Here is a 25,453-nt window from a genome sequence, read left to right as displayed (position 1 = left end):
CAATTTAAATGCAGTCTGTCTGAAGCACAAAAAATAAAACAATGCCTGACTGCAGATGAAATCTGCTCCATCACTGTTACCCAGAATCCCTTGCAAACCTAAAAGTTTGTCCCAAAAAACATATTTTCCTCACATTTCTATGGTAGAAAGTTCCGGAATCTGCGTGGATCTACAAAATTCCACACACCCCGTGTTACCCAAGGTCTTCTGAGAAAAACAGTACCTCACTTGCGTGGGTGGCTCAAGTCCCTGCCACACGAAAGGGCCCAAAACCTATTGAGGCGACATCAAAATTACCTATCGCTATACAACTTGTTTTTGCAAGGGGGGGGTCCCATGAGTTTTTGGCCCTGGGCTCGGCGGCCATCTAAGGAAAACTACCAAACCCACACATTTCTGAAAACTAGACACCCAGGGGAGTCCAGCAAGGTATGGCTTGCGTGGGTCCCCCAACATTTTATATGCCCATAATCCCCTGGAAACCTCAAATTAAGCTGAAAAAATCACTTTTTTCTCAAATTTCGGTGTGGAAAGGTTCGGGCTGGACTCTTCCCATGAGGCACAGGGTCAGACTGATTTGCATATGGCCATGTCTGAACTGGGGTGGCTGAGTGAGCTAAAGAATGGTGATGGATTAAACCCAGATCAGTTGACTGGGGGTAACGACAGGTCTTTATGGGATTCTTTGGAGCGTTTTAAGGAAAAGCTGCCAAAAGAGGACAGTCTCCAAGAAAGGGCGCTAATTTCTAATTAGGTGATTAGTACTGCAGCGGACGGAGCTTGTCTAACTGCACATTCATATGCACACAGCATTTTTGCACAAAGGTCTTCATGGCTGCGCCTAACAGCTTTAAAGCCGGAGTCTCAATCTCCCATACATCTCTTTTTGGTTCCTACACCGATGAAGAAATGGCCAGGATGAAGGCTGAGCTGGATACGCTGAAGGCGGTTGGCCTGGACAAGAAAAAAGAATTCAGACAAAGATATAGGTCTTACATTCGCAAAAACTACCATCAGAGGGTTATAACCCCTCAATGGCAGCAGAAACAGAACCAGCAATCCAGGTCTCATTTTCAAGACCGTAGAGGCTCCAGAGGCAGAAAAGGACAACATCAACAATCCTGCAGCACAGCCAAGACTTCAGGGAAACAGTGATCTTCTGCTTCCTCTAGCGCCGTTGCCCACTCCAGTGGGAGGAAGTATTTCGAATCACGTGGTAAAGTGGCGCAAAATAACAAAAGATCAATGGGTGCTAAATATACTGAACAATGGGTACACACTTTGTTTCAATGCACCACCAAAGAACATTCCTCCACTAAAGTCGCATCCCTACCAACTAAAACTGCTACGTCAGGAGGTGTCTATCCTCCTCCGGAAATTGGCCATAGAAGAAGTTCCTCCTGCTCAAAGAGGTAAAGGAGTCTATTCCAGGTACTTTCTGGTGCCAAAGAAAGACCAAGCGCACAAATACAGACCTATCCTGGATCTAAGATCTCTGAACAGGGTCATTCGGAGGGAGAAGTTTTGCATGTTAGCGCTACATCCAATATATCCGCACCTGCAAAAGGGGGATTGGATGTGTTCGATGGACCTCTACGATGTGGTCTTCAACATACCGATTTCTCCACATCACCGCAAGTTCCTGAGATTCATGGTGGGCTCCAAACATTACCAATTCCGAGACTTACCATTTAGCCTAAAATCTGCACCGAGGGTATTCACAAAGTGCATGGCGGTGGTGGCCCCACCTTTGCATCCTGGACGATTGGCTGTTGAAGGATTTGTCTCCACAGATGGTGAAGGAACACTTTCGAATTTGCCTAAACCTGCTTCGCCGTTTAGGCCTTCACGTGAACCTGGATAAATATGTCCACAGCCCACTCAAACTCTCATTATCTGGGTGCCACCATAGACTCCGGTATAGCAAAAGTGTTTCCTTTGGAGGGATGACTGTTATCAATGAAACAGAAGTGCAACTCTCTACTTCATGTGCACCAACCATCAGTGCGACAAATGGCATCTCTTCTCAGGGTCGATGGCCTCTTGCATTTTTTTCAGCCCCAACTCCAGATTGAATATGAGACTGCTGCAACATGATCTGGAAGACAAATGGGACCAATCCTCAGTACATTGGGAGGATAGGATTCTCCTTTCCCCAGCTTCAAGCATCCATGATTTGGTGCAAGCATCCATGATTTGGTTGACTCAACTGAAAAAACTTCTTGTGGGAGTGCCTTTCCACCAGTCTCTCCCAAAGCAATCCCTGATCACGGATGCATCTCTCAGGGATGGGGGGGCGCACTTGGGTTGTCTTCAAACTCAGGGCAGATGGTCGAGCAGGAGCAGACCTACCACATAAACATGTTAGTGCTGCAGGCTGTTCATCTAGCCCTCAATTCAGAGGTCATCCCTAGCTCATTGCACCATCAGGATTCAAGCAAGCCGGGCCGAAGACGGCTGAAATGCCAGAAACCGGTCCCCGGTAGCTTGTTTCCTTCCCAGTATAAGAATTGGCTTGGTAGTTTGGTCTGCCCTGTTCCCATGATGCACTGGGCCAGGGTCAGACTAATTTGCATATAGCCAACTTCTGAGCTGGGATGGTGCAGTGAGCTAAAAAACGGTGATGGATCAAGCCCTGATCTTTGGACTGGGTAAGAGTGGTCTGCTTAATTCAGACACTCTGTTCATCACCACCCCCTTCTCTAAATCATTTTTGTCTACCATAAGCGTGGAAGGGTATACTCAGATGTGAGTCCTTAGCTCATTGCACCATCAGGATTCAAGCAAGCCGGGCCGAAGACGGCTGAAATGCCAGAAACCGGTCCCCGGTAGCTTGTTTCCTTCCCAGTATAAGAATTGGCTTGGTAGTTTGGTCTGCCCTGTTCCCATTATGCACTGGGCCAGGGTCAGACTAATTTGCATATAGCCAAGTTCTGAGTTGGGATGGTGCAGTGAGCTAAAAAACGGTGATGGATCAAGCCCTGATCTTTGGACTGGGTAAGAGTGGTCTGCTTAATTCAGACACTCTGTTCATCATCACCCCCTTTTCTGAATCATTGTTGTCCACCATAAGCGTGGAAGGGTATACTCAGATGTGAGTCCCTAGCTCATTGCACCATCAGGATTCAAGCAAGCCGGGCCGAAGACGGCTGAAATGCCAGAAACCGGTCCCCGGTAGCTTGTTTCCTTCCCAGTATAAGAATTGGCTTGGTAGTTTGGTCTGCCCTGTTCCCATGATGCACTGGGCCAGGGTCAGACTAATTTGCATATAGCCAAGTTCTGAGCTGGGATGGTGCAGTGAGCTAAAAAACGGTGATGGATCAAGCCCTGATCTTTGGACTGGGTAAGAGTGGTCTGCCTAATTCAGACACTCTGTTCATCACCAACCCCTTTTCTGAATCATTTTTGTCCACCATAAGCGTGGAAGGGTATACTCAGATGTGAGTCCCTAGCTCATTGCACCATCAGGATTCAAGCAAGCCGGGCCGAAGACGGCTGAAATGCCAGAAACCGGTCCCCGGTAGCTTGTTTCCTTCCCAGTATAAGAATTGGCTTGGTAGTTTGGTCTGTCCTGTTCCCATGATGCACTGGGCCAGGGTCAGACTAATTTGCATATAGCCAAGTTCTGAGCTGTGATGGTGCAGTGAGCTAAAAAACGGTGATGGCTCAAGCCCTGATCTTTGGACTGGGTAAGAGTGGTCTGCTTAATTCAGACACTCTGTTCATCACCACCCCCTTTTCTGGATCATTTTTGTCCACCATAAGCGTGGAAGGGTATACTCAGATGTGAGTCCCTAGCTCATTGCACCATAAGGATTTACGCAAGCCGGGCCGAAGACGGCTGAAATGCCAGAAACCGGTCCCCGGTAGCTTGTTTCCTTCCCAGTATAAGAATTGGCTTGGTAGTTTGGTCTGCCCTGTTCCCATGATGCACTGGGCCATGGTCAGACTAATTTGCATATAGCCAAGTTCTGAGCTGGGATGGTGCAGTGAGCTAAAAAAACGGTGATGGATCAAGCCCTGATCTTTGGACTGGGTAAGAGTGGTCTGCTTAATTCAGACACTCTGTTCATCACCACACCCTTTTCTGAATCATTTTTGTCCACCATAAGCGTGGAAGGGTATACTCAGATGTGAGTCCCTAGCTCATTGCACCATCAGGATTCAAGCAAGCCGGGCCGAAGACGGCTGAAATGCCAGAAACCAGTCCCCGGTAGCTTGTTTCCTTCCCAGTATAAGAATTGGCTTGGTAGTTTGGTCTTTCCTGTTCCCATGATGCACTGGGCCAGGGTCAGACTAATTTGCATATAGCCAAGTTCTGAGCTGGGATGGTGCAGTGAGCTAAAAAACGGTGATGGATCCAGCCCTGATCTTTGGACTGGGTAAGAGTGGTCTGCTTAATTCAGACACTCTGTTCATCACCACCCCCTTTTCTGAATCATTTTTGTCCACCATAAGCGTGGAAGGGTATACTCAGATGTGAGTCCCTAGCTCATTGCACCATCAGGATTCAAGCAAGCCGGGCCGAAGACGGCTGAAATGCCAGAAACCGGTCCCTGGTAGCTTGTTTCCTTCCCAGTATAAGAATTGGCTTGGTAGTTTGGTCTGCCCTGTTCCCATGATGCACTGGGCCAGGGTCAGACTAATTTGCATATAGCCAAGTTCTGAGCTGGGATGGTGCAGTGAGCTAAAAAAACGGTGATGGATCAAGCCCTGATCTTTGGACTGGGTAAGAGTGGTCTGCTTAATTCAGACACTCTGTTCATCACCACCCCCTTTTCTGAATCATTTTTGTCCACCATAAGCGTGGAAGGGTATACTCAGATGTGAGTCCCTAGCTCATTGCACCATCAGGATTCAAGCAAGCCGGGCCGAAGACGGCTGAAATGCCAGAAACCGGTCCCCGGTAGCTTGTTTCCTTCCCAGTATAAGAATTGGCTTGGTAGTTTGGTCTGCCCTGTTCCCATGATGCACTGGGCCAGGGTCAGACTAATTTGCATATAGCCAAGTTCTGAGCTGGGATGGTGCAGTGAGCTAAAAAACGGTGATGGATCAAGCCCTGATCTTTGGACTGGGTAAGAGTGGTCTGCTTAATTCAGACACTCTGTTCGTCACCACCCCCTTTTCTGAATCATTTTTGTCCACCATAAGCGTGGAAGGGTATACTCAGATGTGAGTCCCTAGCTCATTGCACCATCAGGATTCAAGCAAGCCGGGCCGAAGACGGCTGAAATGCCAGAAACCGGTCCCCGGTAGCTTGTTTCCTTCCCAGTATAAGAATTGGCTTGGTAGTTTGGTCTGCCCTGTTCCCATGATGCACTGGGCCAGGGTCAGACTAATTTGCATATAGCCAAGTTCTGAGCTGGGATGGTGCAGTGAGCTAAAAAACGGTGATGGATCAAGCCCTGATCTTTGGACTGGGTAAGAGTGGTCTGCTTAATTCAGACACTCTGTTCATCACCACCCCTTTTTCTGAATCATTTTTGTCCACCATAAGCGTGGAAGGGTATACTCAGATGTGAGTCCCTAGCTCATTGCACCATCAGGATTCAAGCAAGCCGGGCCGAAGACGGCTGAAATGCCAGAAACCGGTCCCCGGTAGCTTGTTTCCTTCCCAGTATAAGAATTGGCTTGGTAGTTTGGTCTGCCCTGTTCCCATGATGCACTGGGCCAGGGTCAGACTAATTTGCATATAGCCAAGTTCTGAGCTGGGATGGTGCAGTGAGCTAAAAAACGGTGATGGATCAAGCCCTGATCTTTGGACTGGGTAAGAGTGGTCTGCTTAATTCAGACACTCTGTTCGTCACCACCCCCTTTTCTGAATCATTTTTGTCCACCATAAGCGTGGAAGGGTATACTCAGATGTGAGTCCCTAGCTCATTGCACCATCAGGATTCAAGCAAACCGGGCCGAAGACGGCTGAAATGCCAGAAACCGGTCCCCGGTAGCTTGTTTCCTTCCCAGTATAAGAATTGGCTTGGTAGTTTGGTCTGCCCTGTTCCCATGATGCACTGGGCCAGGGTCAGACTAATTTGCATATAGCCAAGTTCTGAGCTGGGATGGTGCAGTGAGCTAAAAAACGGTGATGGATCAAGCCCTGATCTTTGGACTGGGTAAGAGTGGTCTGCTTAATTCAGACACTCTGTTCATCACCACCCCCTTTTCTGAATCATTTTTGTCCACCATAAGCGTGGAAGGGTATACTCAGATGTGAGTCCCTAGCTCATTGCATAATCAGGATTCAAGCAAGCCGGGCCGAAGACGGCTGAAATGCCAGAAACCGGTCCCCGGTAACTTGTTTCCTTCCCAGTATAAGAATTGGCTTGGTAGTTTGGTCTGCCCTGTTCCCATGATGCACTGGGCCAGGGTCAGACTAATTTGCATATAGCCACGTTCTGAGCTGGGATGGTGCAGTGAGCTAAAAAACGGTGATGGATCAAGCCCTGATCTTTGGACTGGGTAAGAGTGGTCTGCTTAATTCAGACACTCTGTTCATCACCACCCCCTTTTCTGAATCATTTTTGTCCACCATAAGCGTGGAAGGGTATACTCAGATGTGAGTCCCTAGCTCATTGCACCATCAGGATTCAAGCAAGCCGGGCCGAAGACGGCTGAAATGCCAGAAACCGGTCCCCGGTAGCTTGTTTCCTTCCCAGTATAAGAATTGGCTTGGTAGTTTGGTCTGCCCTGTTCCCATGATGCACTGGGCCAGGGTCAGACTAATTTGCATATAGCCAAGTTCTGAGCTGGGATGGTGCAGTGAGCTAAAAAAAGGTGATGGATCAAGCCCTGATCTTTGGACTGGGTAAGAGTGGTCTGCTTAATTCAGACACTCTGTTCATCACCACCCCCTTTTCTGAATAATTTTTGTCCACCATAAGCGTGGAAGGGTATACTCAGATGTGAGTCCCTCATTGCACCATCAGGATTCAAGCAAGCCGGGTCGAAGACGGCTGAAATGCCAGAAACCGGTCCCCGGTAGCTTGTTTCCTTCCCAGTATAAGAATTGGCTTGGTAGTTTGGTCTGCCCTGTTCCCATGATGCACTGGGCCAGGGTCAAACTAATTTGCATATAGCCAAGTTCTGAGCTGGGATGGTGCAGTGAGCTAAAAAACGGTGATGGATCAAGCCCTGATCTTTGGACTGGGTAAGAGTGGTCTGCTTAATTCAGACACTCTGTTCGTCACCACCCCCTTTTCTGAATTATTTTTGTCCACCATAAGCGTGGAAGGGTATACTCAGATGTGAGTCCCTAGCTCATTGCACCATCAGGATTCAAGCAAACCGGGCCGAAGACGGCTGAAATGCCAGAAACCGGTCCCCGGTAGCTTGTTTCCTTCCCAGTATAAGAATTGGCTTGGTAGTTTGGTCTGTCCTGTTCCCATGATGCACTGGGCCAGGGTCAGACTAATTTGCATATAGCCAAGTTCTGAGCTGGGATGGTGCACTGAGCTAAAAAACGGTGATGGATCAAGCCCTGATCTTTGGACTGGGTAAGAGTGGTCTGCTTAATTCAGACACTCTGTTCATCACCACCCCCTTTTCTGAATAATTTTTGTCCACCATAAGCGTGGAAGGGTATACTCAGATGTGAGTCCCTAGCTCATTGCACCATCAGGATTCAAGCAAGCCGGGTCGAAGACGGCTGAAATGCCAGAAACCGGTCCCCGGCAGCTTGTTTCCTTCCCAGTATAAGAATTGGCTTGGTAGTTTGGTCTGCCCTGTTCCCATGATGCACTGGGCCAGGGTCAAAGTAATTTGCATATAGCCAAGTTCTGAGCTGGGATGGTGCAGTGAGCTAAAAAACGGTGATGGATTAAGCCCTGATCTTTGGACTGGGTAAGAGTGGTCTGCTTAATTCAGACACTCTGTTCATCACCACCCCCTTTTCTGAATCATCTAGCCCTCAAGGCATTCCATCCATCAATGCAGTCAGAGTCGATACTGATTCAAACGGACAACACAACCATCCTGTATTACTTGAACAAACAAGGTGGAACACACTCTCGCCAGCTGTCATTGGAACCCCAAGAGATCTGGCACTGGCTTCTGGCAAGGAATCTCTTGATCACAGCGGTACACCTGCCAGGGGAACAGAATGTGCGGGCAGACGCTCTCAGTGGGCACTTCGAAGAACAAGAAGACTGGGTGCTCAACGACCACGTAGTGGCAGACATCTTCCTTCAATTGGGTCGACCATCCATCGACCTCTTTGCAGAGGATCTAAACAACAACTGCCACACCTTCGCATCCAGATTATACCGGCCAGCAACGAGAGGGAATGCTCTTTTGATAGACTGGTCCGGAACATTTGCATACACCTTTCCTCCCCTTCCTCTCATCCCGAAGGTGGTGACCAAGCTCATCCGATCCAGTATGAAAATGATCCTGATAGCACCAGACTGGCCTTGCCAATGCTGGTATCCGTATCTATTGTAACTCTCAATATGTCCACACAGGAGGCTTCTGACCAAAATGGGTGGGAAGATTCTGCACCCCAGCCTTCCATTGCTGAGCTTGGCAGCTTGGCTCCTGAAGTCCTGCAAGACAGACACTTGAATCTCCCCCAGGACTGCATGAACATTTTGAGGGAGTTGAGGAGACCATCCACAAGGAGTTCTTATTCTTTTAAATGGAAGAGGTTCTTCTTGTGGTGGATGGGTAATGGTTTTAGTCCAACTAGAGGGCAGGAGGAGGTAATCTTGCTTTATCTTCTGTATTTAGCCGAGTCTGGTTTGAAGTACTCTTCTATAAAAGTTCACAGAAAATCATCTAACCAACCCTCCATTTTTCAACTCCAGGTGGTCAAAGATTTCCTTCAGGGGTTGAAGAAAGTTTTTCCTCCTGTCTGACATCCTTCTCCTCCTTGGAAGTTGAATATTGTTCTGTCCAAACTAATGGGCCACCCTTTTGAGCCCATTCTTAAGGCCACATTAAAGCATCTAACGTGGAAAGTTGCTTTTTTAGTAGCTATCACTTCAGCGCGAGAGTAAGTGAAATGATGTATATAGTCTACTGGAGAAGTGACATTTTGTTTGCAATAAGTTGGTTATGCTGCGCATGTAATATATTTACTGCATGACTCGTCTATAGGTTACAAGTCAAAACGTTATGCAAATTCGGTTACTATATGGTATGCTATAGTTTAAACATACATGGAAGTCGGGATTTGGAAAGTCTTCTGTTGTTATGTGAATAACTCCCCATTTAATATTTACGATTATCATTTAGATTGGTATAAGTATTCACACTGGTGACATTACAAAGCTGGTCGGATGTTATAAATAGAACATTTACCCCACTCAAAGATGGCCGCGAGAATGTGGGCGTGAGTCCTCTGTTTATTTTTATTATTTGTCACATGTAACTTTATTTATTGTTTGTGCACATTTGGCATTGGTTGAGGTTGGGATGGCACGGAGGAAGAATTCCAGGAGTATTTTCAAATAATGAATACCAGCGTCACAAATTTGAAATTTACATATACCATAAGTAAGGAAAAAATCATCTTCCTGGACACAGAAATTTACATCAAGGATCAGCAGATCCACACAACCCTCCACAGGAAAACAACCTCAACCAATGCCACCCTAGAAGCAACCAGCTTCCACCAGAAAACATTATTGAATAGTATACCATACGGAGAATTCTTGAGGATCCGTCGAATATGCAGTGAACAAGAACAATGGGAAAAAACCAGCAAAAACCTATGGAACGATTTGTGAAGAGAAAATATCCAGTAAAGGTGGTAAGAAAAAGCCTTGTAAGAGCAATGAACAGGACACGGGAGGAGTGTCCAAAAAGAAGAAACCCAAATGAGGATAAAGAAAAAGGTAAAATTCGGATGATCATGGACTTCTCTCAAGAAAGTGCCCAAATTGGAAAAATCCTAAGAAAAAATTTGAAATTGTTACAATTGGATAACACGGTTAAAGAAATCATGGGCAACCATCCAATTATAAAATACAGACGTGCAAGAAATCTGAACGATCACGTAATTCATAGTCACTTTCAAAAAAAGAGACAAGATGATTGGTTGAAAACAAAAGGATTCGTAAAATGCCACGGATGCAAAATGTGCCAAATAGCCAAACCAACGAAAGAAATAACATTGGCAAATAAAAAGAAGTGGCAGATCAGACAATGTATCACTTGCAAGACTCCGTTTACAGTCTATATAGTGGAATGTCCATGCCCAATGTTGTATGTGGGAAGCACGACAGTGGAACTAAAAAATAGAATCCTACAACACATGCGGGCAATAATACACAAGGATCGATCTAATGCCATAGCCAAACACATGGAACAATTCCACCAAGAAGATTGGCAAAAAATGAAATTTTATGGCATACAGACAATCCTAAAAGGAGGACGCGGTGGGGATCGGAAGAGAAAACTGAGACAAACAGAATCAAGATTCATTTTAAACCTGAGAATGCTGCATCCGAATGGATTAAATCAGTCAGAGGAATTATACGAAGAAGACTGTACCTTTTTTATTTCCTACCCTATAACACCACACAGTTCACAAGCCACATCTGCATTGAAAAAAAAATGTACTTCCATAATTCACATAATTATCAAATAAATAAATATTATTATTCAAAAAACAAATTAAAACACATAAAAAATAATTAACTTCCCACACTTTACCCCTATAATCCCCACAACCCACAGCTAAAATTAAACTGTCAAAAAAATTATTACAAAATTAAAATGTATTTTCAATAAAAAAACTAAAAGTATTCAACAACTACTTAAAATGAATTTACTCACCACCCTTTACCTCTATAAAACCAAACCCCCGCACAAAAAATAAACAATTACCCTAATTAATTATCAATTAATTAATTATTAATGGTCAACTAATTATTAATTAATGAAACATAAATTACTTTCAGCTTTTACCCCTATAAACCCCACAACCCACACCTAAAATTAATTACACATTTCCCATAATTATTTTCAATTAATGAATTAATATCAATTAACAACTAATTATTGATTAATTAAAAATAGATTACTTGTCGCCCTTTACCCCCTATAAGCCCCACAACCTGCACCTAAATGTTTTATTCAATTACCATAAATTACCAATTAATGAATTAGTGTTAACAACTAATTAAAAGTGTATTATTAATAAAATTCTTTCCACAATTACAACTATAAAATCTAAATTAAATACATATTAATACATAAAAGATAATCATTAATTTATTATAATTAGATTACTTTCCACTCTATTCCACTATAAGCCCATAACCAGCTACAGAACTAAAAAACACAATATTTAATTAAAATAAAATTAATTACTAACAATTTAACACATATACATGTAGAATAATTATGTTGTTGTAAGTAAATAAATAAAAATCATATTTGGTCTACATGTAGTTACTTCAATTGTGTATCCAAGTACCTTCCATGTACTTGGATCTGTGTGTCTATTACTTTTCTCCTGAAAAAGCATATCTTTAATCTACATATACTTACCTCCTCTATGCATCTATATACTTTCAATGTACTTATAGACCTATATAATTATCACTTTCTTCTAATTTAGCATTTCAAACACACTACCCTATTTTTCAGCCTATACTTATCTCAATATATCTTCTAGCCCAACCTTCTGACTCATCTCAAACTTCTTTCTACTACTCATTCCAATGTACTACCCTTTCTCCCACCCTATACATCTATCAATGTATCCTCTACATCCACTCTCTCATTTATCTCAAACCCCGTACGACTACTATGATCCCCAAAATAACCCTTTCTAGACTCTCTCCTACTCTACCCCTTCTTGCATCATCTTACACATCATCTTACACCTCTTTTACTATACCGATCCCCCAAAACTCTTCCCTCTTGACTCCTCCCCTCCAAAACACCTTTTACTCATCCAAAAGCCGCCTCCTACTGCTACGACCTAAAAATAAATCCAAATCCTTCACTCTTCTAGCCCTCCACTATCCTTTTCAATAAAAGTAATAGACTAACATGTTCACTTCTCAAATTCCATATTCCACTATACTAATTCACCACTAATCCTTTATGGGTTCTAGAGTAGTGTGCTACTCGCCAATAAAGCATTTCAACACCCCATCAGGGTTATCAGCGCAATATAAATACAAACCTTTTCCATTTTCTACCCCTCCCCAACCCTTCTCAATCCACATAACTGACTAACATAGCCACCACTCAAATTGCTTTCATATTTCACCATACTAATTCAACAGTAATCCTTATGGGTTCCAGAGTAACGTGCTACTCGCCAATAAAGCGCTTCAAAACTCCATCAAGGGGTAGCAGGCGCTATATAAACACAAACTTCTTTTCCTCTTCTATCCCACAACCTACCCTTCTCTAACCAAATAACTGAATAACATATCCACCACTCAAATGACTTCATATTTCACTATACTAATTTTCAACACTAATCCTTTATGGATTCCGGAGTAGCTTGCTACTTGCCAGAAAAGCGCTTCAACACCCATCAAGGGTAACGGGTGCTATATGAATGCAAGCCTTTCTTCCCTTTTTATCACTCCGCTATCCTTCCCACTCCAAATAACTGACTAATATACACCATTCAATTACTTTCATATTTCACCATACTAATTCACCACTTATCCTTTATGGGTTTCCAGAGTAGCGTTCTTCAACACCCCATCAAGGTAACAAGCGCTATATAAATACAAACCTTTTTTTTCCTCTTCTATCCTTCTGCTATCCTTCCGAATCCAAATAACTGACTAACCTAGCCACCACTTGAAATTTACTTGCATGTTTCGGGATACTAATTCAACACTAATCCTCTATGGGTCTCAGAGTAGCGTGTTACTCCCTAAAAAAGCGCTGTGACGCCTCGTCAGAGGTAGTAGGTGCTATATAAATGCAATTACAATATATTAAAAAACAAACAATACATATATGAAAAAATACATCACAAACATTTAAAATATATACTAAAATACATAACACTAATTTAAAATTCTATATTTTTAACTATATTTTTGCAAACAATATTAATGACTTCTATATTTTTACAAAAGGACATTTCTAACCTTAAAATCGATATTATTGATCACGATATTCTTGCTGTCGATATTTCTGTCACAATATTTACAACTCAGTATTTGTGGAAGTCGACAGTCCTAACTTGATATTTTGCCTGAATACTGTACTTAAAGTGGTACTAAAGTTCAGTATAAGACAGAAACTGTGACGCAGTAGTAAGAGATATTCAGGACCAATTCTGGCACTTACTCAGTTTATTGGTGATGGCATAAGGGACAGGGCCCTCATTCCAGGACTTTAACCTCCTATTCAGAGGCCAGAGAGCTCTAGGTGTATGCATTTGGGAGTACATATTGGCGGAAACGGCTGAATCCCATGATGTTTGGTACTAGATGAACCTTCCACCCTATCACGGTTCTGAAAGAACCAAATAAGAGGGTTGTGTCTGTCGATTGGTCCAAAGCATTCCTTGGTTGATTTGGATTCCAAAATCAAGAGCCACAGGAATGAGGCCAGGCAAGTTAGCAGCGTACCTCTCAACGTGCCACTCCACTCCCACAGTGTGCCTCGTGGGTCTCTTCATTTTGACTGAATTGTTCTTTCTTCTACTTAAGTGATGATTCTGGTTATGACCTGAAGCTTCGTGCGAGTTAGCTGTCTTCATATGTCTCATCTGAGAAATTCGTTCTGGCATTTTGAGCGTTTTTGCTCTTAGCTTATTATTCACTTTGCCATAGTAGGTTGTCATTCTTCTCTGTGTTTTTTCTCTTTAGGTGGGCTGATGTCTTTCACATTTTAAGATGCCTCTTTATGCAGATTATTGTTTTTCAAGTATTGGTGAAATTTGTTGTGACAAAAAGTTCCTCTTTTATTCTTATAATATATTACCAGAGGTATACCATATATTAGGTCCCATGACATTCTATATTATGTTTGTTGCTAGATAGTCTGCCACGATTTGAATAGTTGTTGTTACTCAATACAATGTCACACATTTTGTCAACCTCAAAAGAACGAAGATCTCTGTTAGCCCCATCAAGACTAAAACCTCTGATCTTCAGCTCACTTAAAAAGTTTGCCAACTGAACACAAAGTATTCTTTTGCTAGAAAAGCAGCAGTATGTAAAATACTTGTTTGGCAGAATCAACCCTGTAAACGAGTTCCTTTAAAATAGGCAATATTGTGCAACAGGTGAGCTATTAAAGGTTATCTTTATGGACTGCCTCAAAGGTATCTTTAAAATGGAGAGTTTACATATCAAACCAAACAGTCTTGAAAGTAACTGTGTAATAGTTTTATAAAAAATTTCCGAACCTTTCTTTTTCCTGCCCTTTTTCTCTGGCAAAAGTATCCATATAATCTACCTTGTCTTTAGTGCCATCCTCAACAGCCTCAGAAGGAGCTCTCGAGCAAGCAGGAGAGGCTGTACATGTTTGTTTGTGTTTTAATCAGAATATAAGATCTGAGATCAGCAGATGAACTCAAAATCTTTTTAACCTCATAGCTGCTATTACACATTCCTCCCCAGTGCTGCGCTGTCCATTAGAACTAGTGCTGAATGGACGTTCAATGGTCGTGCGCAGCACTGGGGAGGTAGTGCTGCCGTCGGCCAATGCACCGAGGCAGCACTTAAGGGGTTAAGAAGTACTTCTTGAATGGCAGTCTTCTAAGAATGAATAAGCATGTAAGAAATTCTACAGATTAAAATAGATCATTTTTTTTTTTTAACGCCGCTATGTTCCTGTTTTTTAGGTTTTGACCTGGCCGTAGCACTGCGAAGCAGTGCTCCGCCCAGGCGAAAGCTATTGTTTACATTATGGGGGACTTGAATCCGACCCTTCTTCCATTGGCTAGCTCCATAAATGGAGGCTAGCCATTGAAAGACATGGTTGTCCATCACTCTTTCCCGGTCAGAACGCGAATCGTGGGCGTTTCTGACTCTTTTTTTAAGTCCCGCCCCTTGTTGCTGTGTGTCCCGGGCCGCGCTGTGATTGGCTGCCGGCCCCGGACACCCCCGTGACGTCATTCCCCGGCCCGCGCTGTGATTGGCTGCCGGCCCGGGACACCCCCGTGACGTCATTTCCCGGGCCGCGCTGTGATTGGCTGCTGGCCCGGGACCTGACTTGTTTTGCTGGCGGTCACAGCTCAGCGCATGAGCCCATTATGATTTTTTTTTATGTTGTGAAGTTCGAGACGCCACATTGTTTTAGCGTATTGTATGGTATGTAACTTTGTGACCTACAATATTTGTCTTTTCTCTTTTATTGAGATCTGTGCATTATGCAGAGCATGCGCTTTATTCCACTGAACTACAATGGGCCCCTAACCTAAATCTGATCAGGCCAATTAACCCGTTGTATGCTGGTGACGAACCCCAGCCGTCACGCTCCGCGGTGCTCGTGTGCTGATGACGGCTGGGGTTCGTCACGGTCCGCCCTGTTCATTTGTTTACCGCACAGTGGCGGAAACGGGCCAGCAGCGAAGGGGTTAAACCGAACGCATTAACCCCAGCAACTCCAGGGGCTGTAAATAAATCACAAAAGAGCTGCACCTGCGCGCCGCAGTGCGAGGGCTGCATTTCAGCTTTTTACGAGTATAATGTAATCGACATAAAAACGACACTGCTTAACACCTCAAAGAGTGCACACTACAATTACTTTACACGCGGGAACACCTCTCCTGTTGGTCAGAAGGCCTCCGTGTGATTTCAACTTGTCACGCAAATGTAGCCCCTTGCATTCATATGTTTTTGATTTAAGTAGATTGAAAAAACCGATGCGAATGAAAAATGCCACGGTATAAACATTAAGTGCAGATGGACAGAGTATCATAAAGAAAATTATTACAATTGTTCTGGGAGTGGAGGGGCGTCTGGACACATGTTTAATAGATAGCGTAAGGCACCCTGCACATATGCATATATAACATGTGCACACACCTGACATACAGAAAGTGCTATATGGAACAAAGCGCTATGCCAAAGTTGTTGCTATTGACCTCCCCTTCCCCCTTCTCTCTCAACCCCACAGGAATCCATCGGACTGTCACCGGAGGGGTGATGGTTTTGTTGGGGGTGCATCTGAGATTGCACTTAGCCTCACAGACCTGCAGCCCCTGGGGGTTACTTCAGAGCCCCCTGGTTTAGACATCCTTTTATCTTCTATTCTGTTTCTGTGCCGTGGGGGGAAGCCCGCCCCCCACCAGTGGATGGAGGGGCTTAATTGACTTCACAGGTGGCCGTGGCCAATGTGAGGACGAGGTCAGCGGAGCCGTAGGGAAGCAGAGGAGAGGGGTGGAGGCGAAGGGGTCGTCACCACTTTACAACAAGTTCTCTCTCCATCTACACCCATCAGCTCCGTCCAGTCTCTTGCCGCTTCCCCACTCCTTCCTTAGCACAAAATAAATAATAAAGTTTCAAGAGGGCTGGCCAGCGTCTGGCGGGGTCACGTGCAGGCTCGTGCCCTACCTCCTTGTCCCCTCCCCTTCCCCTGCCTGCTGCCCCTCGAGCTCCCCGGAACCTGCCCCTGTCTCTTCCTCTTCTCACCTCTCCTTATCTCTTACCCCTTCCGCCTCCACTCGCTGATGTCTCCTTTAACCCCCTGCTCCAATATGGGGTCTCACGGCTAGACTGCCACCTTGGAGCTGGGAAACCAAGGCTCGAGACTCCACAGCCTGTAATTCTGGGCAAATCACTTAATCTGCCCGTGCCTGAATGTGCCCTTGTGTAACGTAACCGGTGCTCATGTAAAATGCGCCAATACCTTCGGGTCTATTTCACGCGATATAAAGCTGCAACAACAAAACAAGCACTGGCGTTGCCAATAGGTTTCGCATTTTGAAAGTTGGAGCTATTGGTTTTGTAAATGACATTTTATATTTATATATTGTTATTGACAATGCCAATAACGATATATAAATATAAAATGTCATTTACAAAACCAATAGCTCCAACTTTCCAAATTCGAAACCTATTGGCAACGCCAGTGCTTGTTTTATTTTATTGCCACTATATTCCTGTGGGTTCTTTAACTATTCGAACTTTGTATGAAGTCATTATTTTGGGTACAAAAACACAATGATCCTCAGATATATGAAGCTCCGTATTGTTCAAGAAGGGTAAGTGTTTCGGAATGTAGGTTTTGTTTCTATGCAGGCTGGTCACAACGCTTGATATCATTAGTGGCTCAAGGGAGTCAACCATTTTCCTGCATCAATATTTTTATGATGTACAGTAGACAGGAGTTCTTGATTACATTTCATCAAATGTGGAAACCGCAGATTTTCAAAAAGGTTTCATTGAAAGCTCTCTATGTACTGTGTTGGATATAACACAAGACTTTGCGGTTCTATAATTTCATTTTAATGCACCGCTGTAGGACGTTCCTCCCCCTCTGGAAATCTTTAATAGTGAGGATTTTTTAGGATTCAGAAAAGGCCTCTTTTCCGGTATTTGTGTCCGTTTATTTAGGTGGGCTCATTTTAATCATTTGCACAGTTGATTTCATATACTTCAGGAGGCTATATTATAAATTGTTATAGATTGATGCCTTTATCTTAAGCACGTTACGAGAAGGAACAGGGTAGTGTACTCTGGCTCACCATTAATTCTTTGATCTCCACATCTGTGAAATTGGTCATTTATTTATCTCAACCTTGCATCACACGTTTGAGCAATTACAATCTGATAGCCCGAGAGAATAACCATAATGTTACAGAAGGCTGTTGGACAGTGAAGGCCTAATTACTAGTCTGGCAGTCCGAGGACCAACCACCCTATTACAAGTTGAGTAGTTGGACCATAATTCGACCGCCAGCATTTTCATGGAAGTCTTTCCTCCATAAACTGGCTCGCAGTCCTGAAACAAAAGGGGCTCTACAGGGCCCCTGGTGCCCCCTCAACCTGAGGATGCATGCGGGGGGGGGGGGCACAGATTGTGCCCCCTGTGTACATGTCCCCCAGTCCCTGCATGGCATGGACTTAATAGTCCATTCCATGCAGGTACCTGTTGGGCATTCCTGTTGCAGTGCCTTTTCAAAGGCACTGCTGCCTTTGAAAGAGGCACCACCGTGGGAACCTCCACACCGCCAGCCCTCCAGACCACAAAATTACTTATAATCTGGTCGTGAGATGACAGCGCAGTCCTAATGGCCTGATTGTGACTTTTGACGGGACGCGCGGCCCACTTTGCTGTCTCCTCCATTCTCCAAGAGTCGCTGCGCCTGCCAGGTTACAAGCAATTTAAGTGGTCTGGCGGGTGGGAGGTGTGCTGGTTCCCGTGGCAGTGCCTCGTTCAAAGATGGCAGTGCCTTTGAAAAAGGCACACAATGGGAACACCACACAGGTTCTTGCATGGCATGGACTGTAAAGTCCATGCCGTGCAGAAACTGGGGCGCATGCACACAGGAAGGGCACATGTTGTGCACCACTGCATGCATCCCCAGGCTGAGGTGGCACAGGGGGGCCCTGTGTTTCAGCACCGTCAGCCATTTCATGAAGGAAAGACCTCTATGAAAACGCTGGCCGTCCTGAAACTTGAAATATGCATGGCGGTGCCGCAACTGCACCACCTGCATCTTACAATGACCTGACTGGCGTGCCACCGGCAGGGAACAGGGGTTTCCTGGGGGAGCCAGGGGTCCAATTACGGTCCGAACAAACCAACTCGTAATAGGCCAGTCAAACCATCAGTGCGACCGTGGCTGGACAGCCACCACCGTGCCCCCAACCGTCTGGCGGTCCTGGGACCGTCAGACTCATAATTAGGCCTCATCTGTTTAGTGCATGTCAAGAGCTGACTTGCACTGATAAACTGTCAGTTGTTGCGACAAAACATACAACACAGCACTTTTAAACAATTGGATTCCCAAAGGGTACCCTCTATAAACGTCTTAAATGGAAGATATGTCCCCATTGTGGATGTTCCGAAGCGCCATATTTGGTACATATGCTGAAATGAAAATTGATGCTAAGTTTGGTACAATGAGAGTGTGTGATACTGAACCATTGGAACATTTTTTTTTTATGCCTCACCCAAAATGTATTTACGTGATAAAGTATTGGTATTTTTATCTTTGACTATTAGGCGGTTAATGATTGCTCGCATATGGATAGATGTGACAGTACCTTGTATGAATAAAATGGGAACATTTACTTTTGATTATTTTATGGAATCTGCAATAAAAGAACTGGGAGTAGAAAAATTGCTCACAAGTGAGGTTAACAACCAGTTTTTAGTGATGTTTTCAGGATCAAATAGATACATTTAATTTAAGTTTTCCTGTTAAACTCACAATTGTAATAATATAATGCAGAATGTCATTCGTTTTGATCTGGAAAGATGTATCTATTTGCTTATTCTGATCAATACATCTGCCTGTGGATTCTTCACCTTTTGACTTATCCCAATGTACCGCATTTCAGGGAAAGGTTTCTCCTCAGCTCCCCCATGTCGACAAGGACGTCACAATTTAACGGCTCCAAATGCAACTCCGTGTGACGTCAACGGAGCCATAAGAAGGCCTCATCAGCGTGCTGGCGTCAGTTCCCTTTTTTCCACACTGTCGACGCGTAACAGTTTCTTCCAGGCTCTCCATTTCTGGGAGTATCTTTGTTGCTGGTATCGCGAGTGTGTAGCCATAGAAGATAACTACTCCTAGGAAGTTGGCTTTCAAGCCATGCAGAGAATGTGGGGGGCAGATATTCATCACTGACCCCCATGAAGATTGTTTATGGTGTCTCTCACCGGAGCATGGTGTCTGGACATGCTCTTCATGGTGGCCACAGTGATAATGGATGCCTCCACTCTAGGGTTGGGAGCCCATCTGGGGAATCTTGAGTTCAAAGGTCTTTGGTCTCCAGAGGAAAGGTTGTTTCATATCAATCTTCTTGTATTTGCGGGTGATATGACTCTGGTCCTACACTCAGGACCATTAGATTTGCGTAATCGCAAATCATCTGGCCGGAGATCTGAATGTGCGTGCAGACAGCCTCAGTCAGCAGTATTCGGCTGATCATAAGTGGCGTCTCCTTCGGAAGTGATCCTTCACATTTTCAGGATATAGAAGTTTCCTCAGTTGGACCTGTTGGCCACTCACAAGAACGAACACTGCCCGGAATTCTGCAGTCTCCAGTATCTGACGTGGGGAGCATTGGGGCTCACAGCTTTTTTACATGTTTCCTCCCATGCCCTTGATTCCTCGAGTTCAGAGGAAGATTCGCCAAAACCGGGCCCAAGTCATATTGATCACCCTGGATTGGCCCAAAGGGTATGGTACACAGACCTCCTTTGCCTCTCATTGCACCCTCCGCTCCACCGCCCTCTCAGGGCAGACTTCCTCTCGTAGTCACAGAGGCAGTTTCTACATCCCCACATCCAGAGCCTGCAGCCTCATGCCTGGAGATTGAACGGGACAACCTGAGTTCCTTTTCTCTTCCACTGGATGTGGTGGACGTTATATTATCAGCCAGAAGACACTCCACCAAATCTGTCTATTCTGGTAGGTGGGTCAAGTTTGTTAAATAGTGTGAAGAGAGATCGATTGATCCTTTGCGGGCCCATTTATCTGGTGTTCTGAGTTTCACTCTTTCCCTAGCGTAACAAGTTTGTGCAGTAGCTACTGTAAAGGGCTACTTTTCTGCCTTGTCGACTTTTCTCTGTTTACCAGATCAACCTTTGTTGTTTAAATCTCCCAAATGTATGAGATTCATTAAGGGTCTCACTAACAGGTTTCCTCCCACTCCTTTTATCATGCCCCAGTGGTATTTGAATTTGGTTCTCACATTTTGATGGGTTCACCCTTTGAACCTTTACATAGTTTACATTAAGGTTTCTAGTGTTTAAAACTATATTTTGGGTTGCTATCACTTATGCTAGGAGGGTGAGTGAATTGTAGGCTCTTAGCTCTTAGCCTCCATTTACATCATTCGATGCGGATAAGATGGTTCTTAGTACCAGAGCAGCTTTCCTGCCTAAGGTGGTCACTCCTTTCCATTCGGGGCAGTCTCATCACCTTACCTACTTTCTACCCTCCCCCGCACCCTTCTCAGAAGGAGGAGAGACTTGATTGCCTAGACGCCAAGAGGGCAGTCAGCTTCTACTTGGACAGAACCAAGGACTTCAGGTTGGATGATTAACTCTTCATTAGTTATGTGGGTAAGATGAAGGGCAAGACTGTCCACCAAAGAACACTGTCCAGGTGGATCATCCTGTGTATCAAGATCTGCTACTCCTTGGCCAAGAAGGAACCTTCTGAAGGTATTCATGCTCATTCTACCAGAGCTAAGTCTTCTTTTTCAACTTTGGCTAGAGGTGTCCCTGTGGTAGTCATCTGGAAGGCGGCAACTTAGGCCTCCCTCCACACTTTTGCAAAGCACTATTGCTTGGATTCAGAAATGAGGAGGGATGGCCATTTTGCTCATTCTGTGCTGCAGGATTTTCTGGTATAGGCAGGCAGGCACCCTTCCCCGTGAGCAGGACTGCGTGGAAATTCAACTCAAAAGGTGAGGAATCCACAGGCAGATGTATCTATCCGAAGAACAAGGTACTTACCTTCGGTAACGCTTTTTCTGGTGGATACAGTATCTACCTGTGAATTCCTCACTGGCCCACCCGCCTCCCCGTTGCCTTTCACCAAAAAAAAAATCAATGTGTATTTTATGTCAATTATTGTTGGAATCATGGGATACTTGGCACTAGGAAATGTCTATGATGAAGAATTTCCAGGTTTTGTTGTGTTTGTATACTGTGTATACTTGTAAAAAGCTTGTCGTTTCACACATTTGCCTCTAAAGCATGGAAAAAATTGGTGGAACTGACGTCAGTATACCGACGATTTCTTCTGATGGCTCCGAAGACGTCACTCCGAGTTGCGCGCGGAGCCGTTCCATTGTGATGTCCTCATCGAATTGAGAGTGCTGAGGAGAAGAGTTTCCGTGGAATGTTGCGCATTGGGATAATTCAAAATCTGAGGAATCCAGAGGCAGGTACTTTATACACCAGTAAAAGCGTTACCGAAGGTAAGTAACTTGTTCGTCTCTAATAATGTACATCATAATGCTTTAAAATATGCAATGTAAATAAACAATTTAAATGTTCTAACTTTTATTTACATAATTAAGGATTCTGTAAACCCTGAAGACAAAATTCGACGATTCGTACTCAACTACTTCTTATCGACCGATATGATCAGTATCTTTGAGCCACAAATTCGTAACTCTGGAATCATTGGAGGCAAATTTCTTGAGAGGTCCAAGGTACTAAAACCGGACTCTCCCATGGATTACCCCATCTACTATACGCCAGCGGACTTTGCCATTGGCTCTGTTGTTGAAGGTAGGTTAAAAACAGACTTTTGACTGCAGTTGGGTATGATACAAATTATTTTCTCAAAATGTGATTTAATATAGTAAGCAGAGGTGCTCATTGTTGACTTCATGCTGTGAGCCTACTACTTCTACTAGAGTAATGCTAATATAAAAGCTTTCAAATGGTGTATATTCTGTGTAAAAGAGAAAATGTGGTCGCACAGCATCTTGAAATGTACTGGGCAGCAAGTTTTCTTTAGGGAGGCAGTTCTGAATTACAACTCTAGCTAAAATTACTATACAGTAGTGTTTAGGGACACAAGGAATCTTAAATTTAGGAGATGTGCTTTTTTTCCAGTGCAAGCCTTCAACCTACCTTTCGCTTCTAACACATCTCTTTAAAATAACACTGTAGCTTATGCCTCTTGTTGATCAGCCAGACTGCACTATCTGTCTGTTTTTTCAGAACAAGGGCCATCTTTAATTCTTTAATATTTGTCTGCTATTTCCTTTGCTCTTCAAATTGTTGTCTGCACTTCATAACAGCAAACGCCACTCCATTCTGTCAACCTTAGACTCATTAACCCCTTCACTGCGGCGGCAATTCCGCTGCCGTGCTAGGGGGTGGGGGGGCCGCCTTGTGACGGAACCGCTCCGTCACACGCTCCGTCACGCGCCTCGGGTGAGCTGTGCTATTGACGTAACGGTTCCGTCACGAACGCGCACGCTCAATAGAACAAGCCGTGCAGGCGCGAAATCAGCGCCGCGCAGGCACGTCGAGCGGGCCGTGACGGAACCGTTCTGTCTCTAGCACAGCTCACCCGAGGAGCGCCGAACGGGTTAATATGTTCTGATACATTTATTACTTTTTTGATGTTGCTTTTATTTATATAAAATAAACTGTTCATAAAACCTTTGCTGTCATTCAGAATATTTAAAAAATATGTCACTGTAGAAGATCTCAGTGGAGGTGCTTCTGTCCTAGTTTATACACATAACATTTAAATAGCATGATCTGTTTTTCATCACATTGCAATTTCTTCCCATCGGCCGTTTCAAAATATTTCTGGGTGGCAACTTTTGAAAGTCAGGCGTATACCTGTTTCGCTATGCTTCAAGTGGGCAGTATACTTGTGAGGGGCTTGCAGCCACATAGATTGATGTCATGGACTATTAAATAGCTGCCTGGCCGCAGCATTGAGCACCAGATGCTGCCTGTTCAGGAGTATTGGAGGCAGTCCTACTTATAAAGAATCCCAGTAATCCAGCCTTGATAGCACTACTGCTTGAATTACTTATTTGCACTTCTCCACTGCTAGTGGTGGTAGTATTTTCTGAAGTTGGCAAACGTGGAAGAAGCTACTGGAGCAAACTATGTTAATCTGTGTTTTTTCATTGCAAGTTTGTTGTCCTTATAGTCCTCATTGCTCTTTGCTGCTTTTAGTGGAATATGCAGAGTTCCAAATTCAGCTGGGCACCAAGATGAGCTGCCCTGGGCTGCCCAAAATCACTACCGCAATCTTGTCCCCATTCAACTTCCAAGAGTTAAATCTTTTCCACTTTGCCACACTAGCCAAGCAGAGCTGACATTTCACTAAAATAGACCTCAGTTTGCATATCATCTGCATAGGCTGTCAATTGTAAGTTGTAGGAATGAATCAAGGCAGCCATTGGTACCACATAAAGATTAAACATTGTGGGACTTAAATAACTATCCCTATGAAAACTCTGTAGCCAGGGGCCAAGCCATATAGTAATACTCTTTGTGAGAAGGGGCGGGACCCCGTTATGGCCAACACTGTGGGACGCATTAACAGAGAGTAGAGCGTCCTAGATGCCTGGGAGAATAGGGCTTGTAGATGGTCACACCCCGTTCCTGACGACAGAGAAGAGGAGGCTAGGAAGGCATCGGGAGAAATGCCGAACAGGACGGAGACACTTAGACGGTGAAGGCGGCAAGAAGAAAGGAGGAGTGCCCCAAAGACCGGTCCCAAGCGGAAATCACGTCTGAGGAGGAATACGAGGCCCTGGAGAAAACCGGGGAAGAGGATCTCAAGGAGGAGGCGGCCAGCGGCGTGAACCACAGCTACAGCAGTCCCAGGGCTCTGGTGCCACAACCACGAACGACCCAGGAGACGGGTTGTGTTCTAAGACAAGTACCTCAGTACAAACTGTGCTTTTGGTGGCCTGGTGGGGCATTGGAGAATAGGGAGAAAACTGGTGGAGGTTGATATACTAGACTGGTGCATGAAGGTCAGGGCACCCACTTCAAACCATACACCACGAATCCCTTCCTGTGCACTAACAACCCTGCCTGGTGATGGTGGCACGTGGTGAGTCTCGGTAGTGAGAGACACTGCCAGTTGATGTGTGATTGTGATCTATGTTACTGCGCTGAACTGTTTTTAATAATCGCCATATTTTTTAAAGTATTCTTGTGACCAATCTTACCTGTGTACTCTCCCCCGGCCCCGGTACGTCACAGCTATTGCCGTTTGTGCGGAGGGCCTTCGGGAGCAGATTTATACTTCTGGTGGGGTAGCGCTCTAGTTATCCAGTATTTGGGTGTCTTTCATAGATTCACATGCCTGAATCATTCCCCGTCGTCGAGACGGGAGCCTCCGGTATATAAAAAAGTAATGTCCTATAGACATACATATAAAGGAATAGGCCTAAGGATCTCACCTTAGTGTCCTATCTACGTCCTTATGTTAGAAGGACCAAAACAGAGTAGGCCCAAGGGTCTCACCTTGGTAGCCTATCTGTGTCCTTTTGTAAAAAGGACCAAAGTAAAGAGAACCAACCAATCAGCTACCACCTCCTTCTAGAACCTTCCTGTCAGGAGCCTCAGTCTCTCAGATTTTCTGCCGCACGTTGTGCTTGGGAGTCTCCACCTGAGTTCTCCTCAGGAAACTTGCTTTTTTCTTACAAAACGAATTTATCCAACTTCTATCGTTATGGCTGATAGCCAGAAAAAAGGTCTCTTTTCTTCTTGCAGTAAAAAAAGGCTCCATGCAGAGGACAAACACGAAACCTGATTGTATTGCCTCTACCCTCAACATCAAGCCAAGGACTGCAAGATATGTAGAACCTTCTCAAACAAAACCCTGAAGGACCGAGAAGGACGC

At 44.6% G+C, this 25,453-nt stretch overlaps 1 protein-coding gene across 1 annotated transcript in view; it reads left to right on the top strand.

Moving 5' to 3' along the window:
• EFHC1 (EF-hand domain containing 1) overlaps positions 1–25,453 on the top strand; it is a 258,645-nt gene that overhangs the window by 165,826 nt on the left and 67,366 nt on the right. Inside the window, exon 8 of the mRNA XM_086926193.1 lies at positions 22,140–22,353. Within this exon, the coding sequence (XP_086782319.1) occupies positions 22,140–22,353 (214 nt within the window). The remainder of the gene's footprint in view (positions 1–22,139; positions 22,354–25,453) is intronic.

The sequence above is a fragment of the Lissotriton vulgaris genome, chromosome 6 (assembly GCF_964263255.1).
Source record: "Lissotriton vulgaris chromosome 6, aLisVul1.2, whole genome shotgun sequence".
In the NCBI taxonomy this organism is placed as follows: Eukaryota; Metazoa; Chordata; class Amphibia; order Caudata; family Salamandridae; genus Lissotriton; species Lissotriton vulgaris.
Note: the sequence above shows the minus strand (reverse complement) of the source record. Positions and strands in the feature narration are given on the sequence as shown.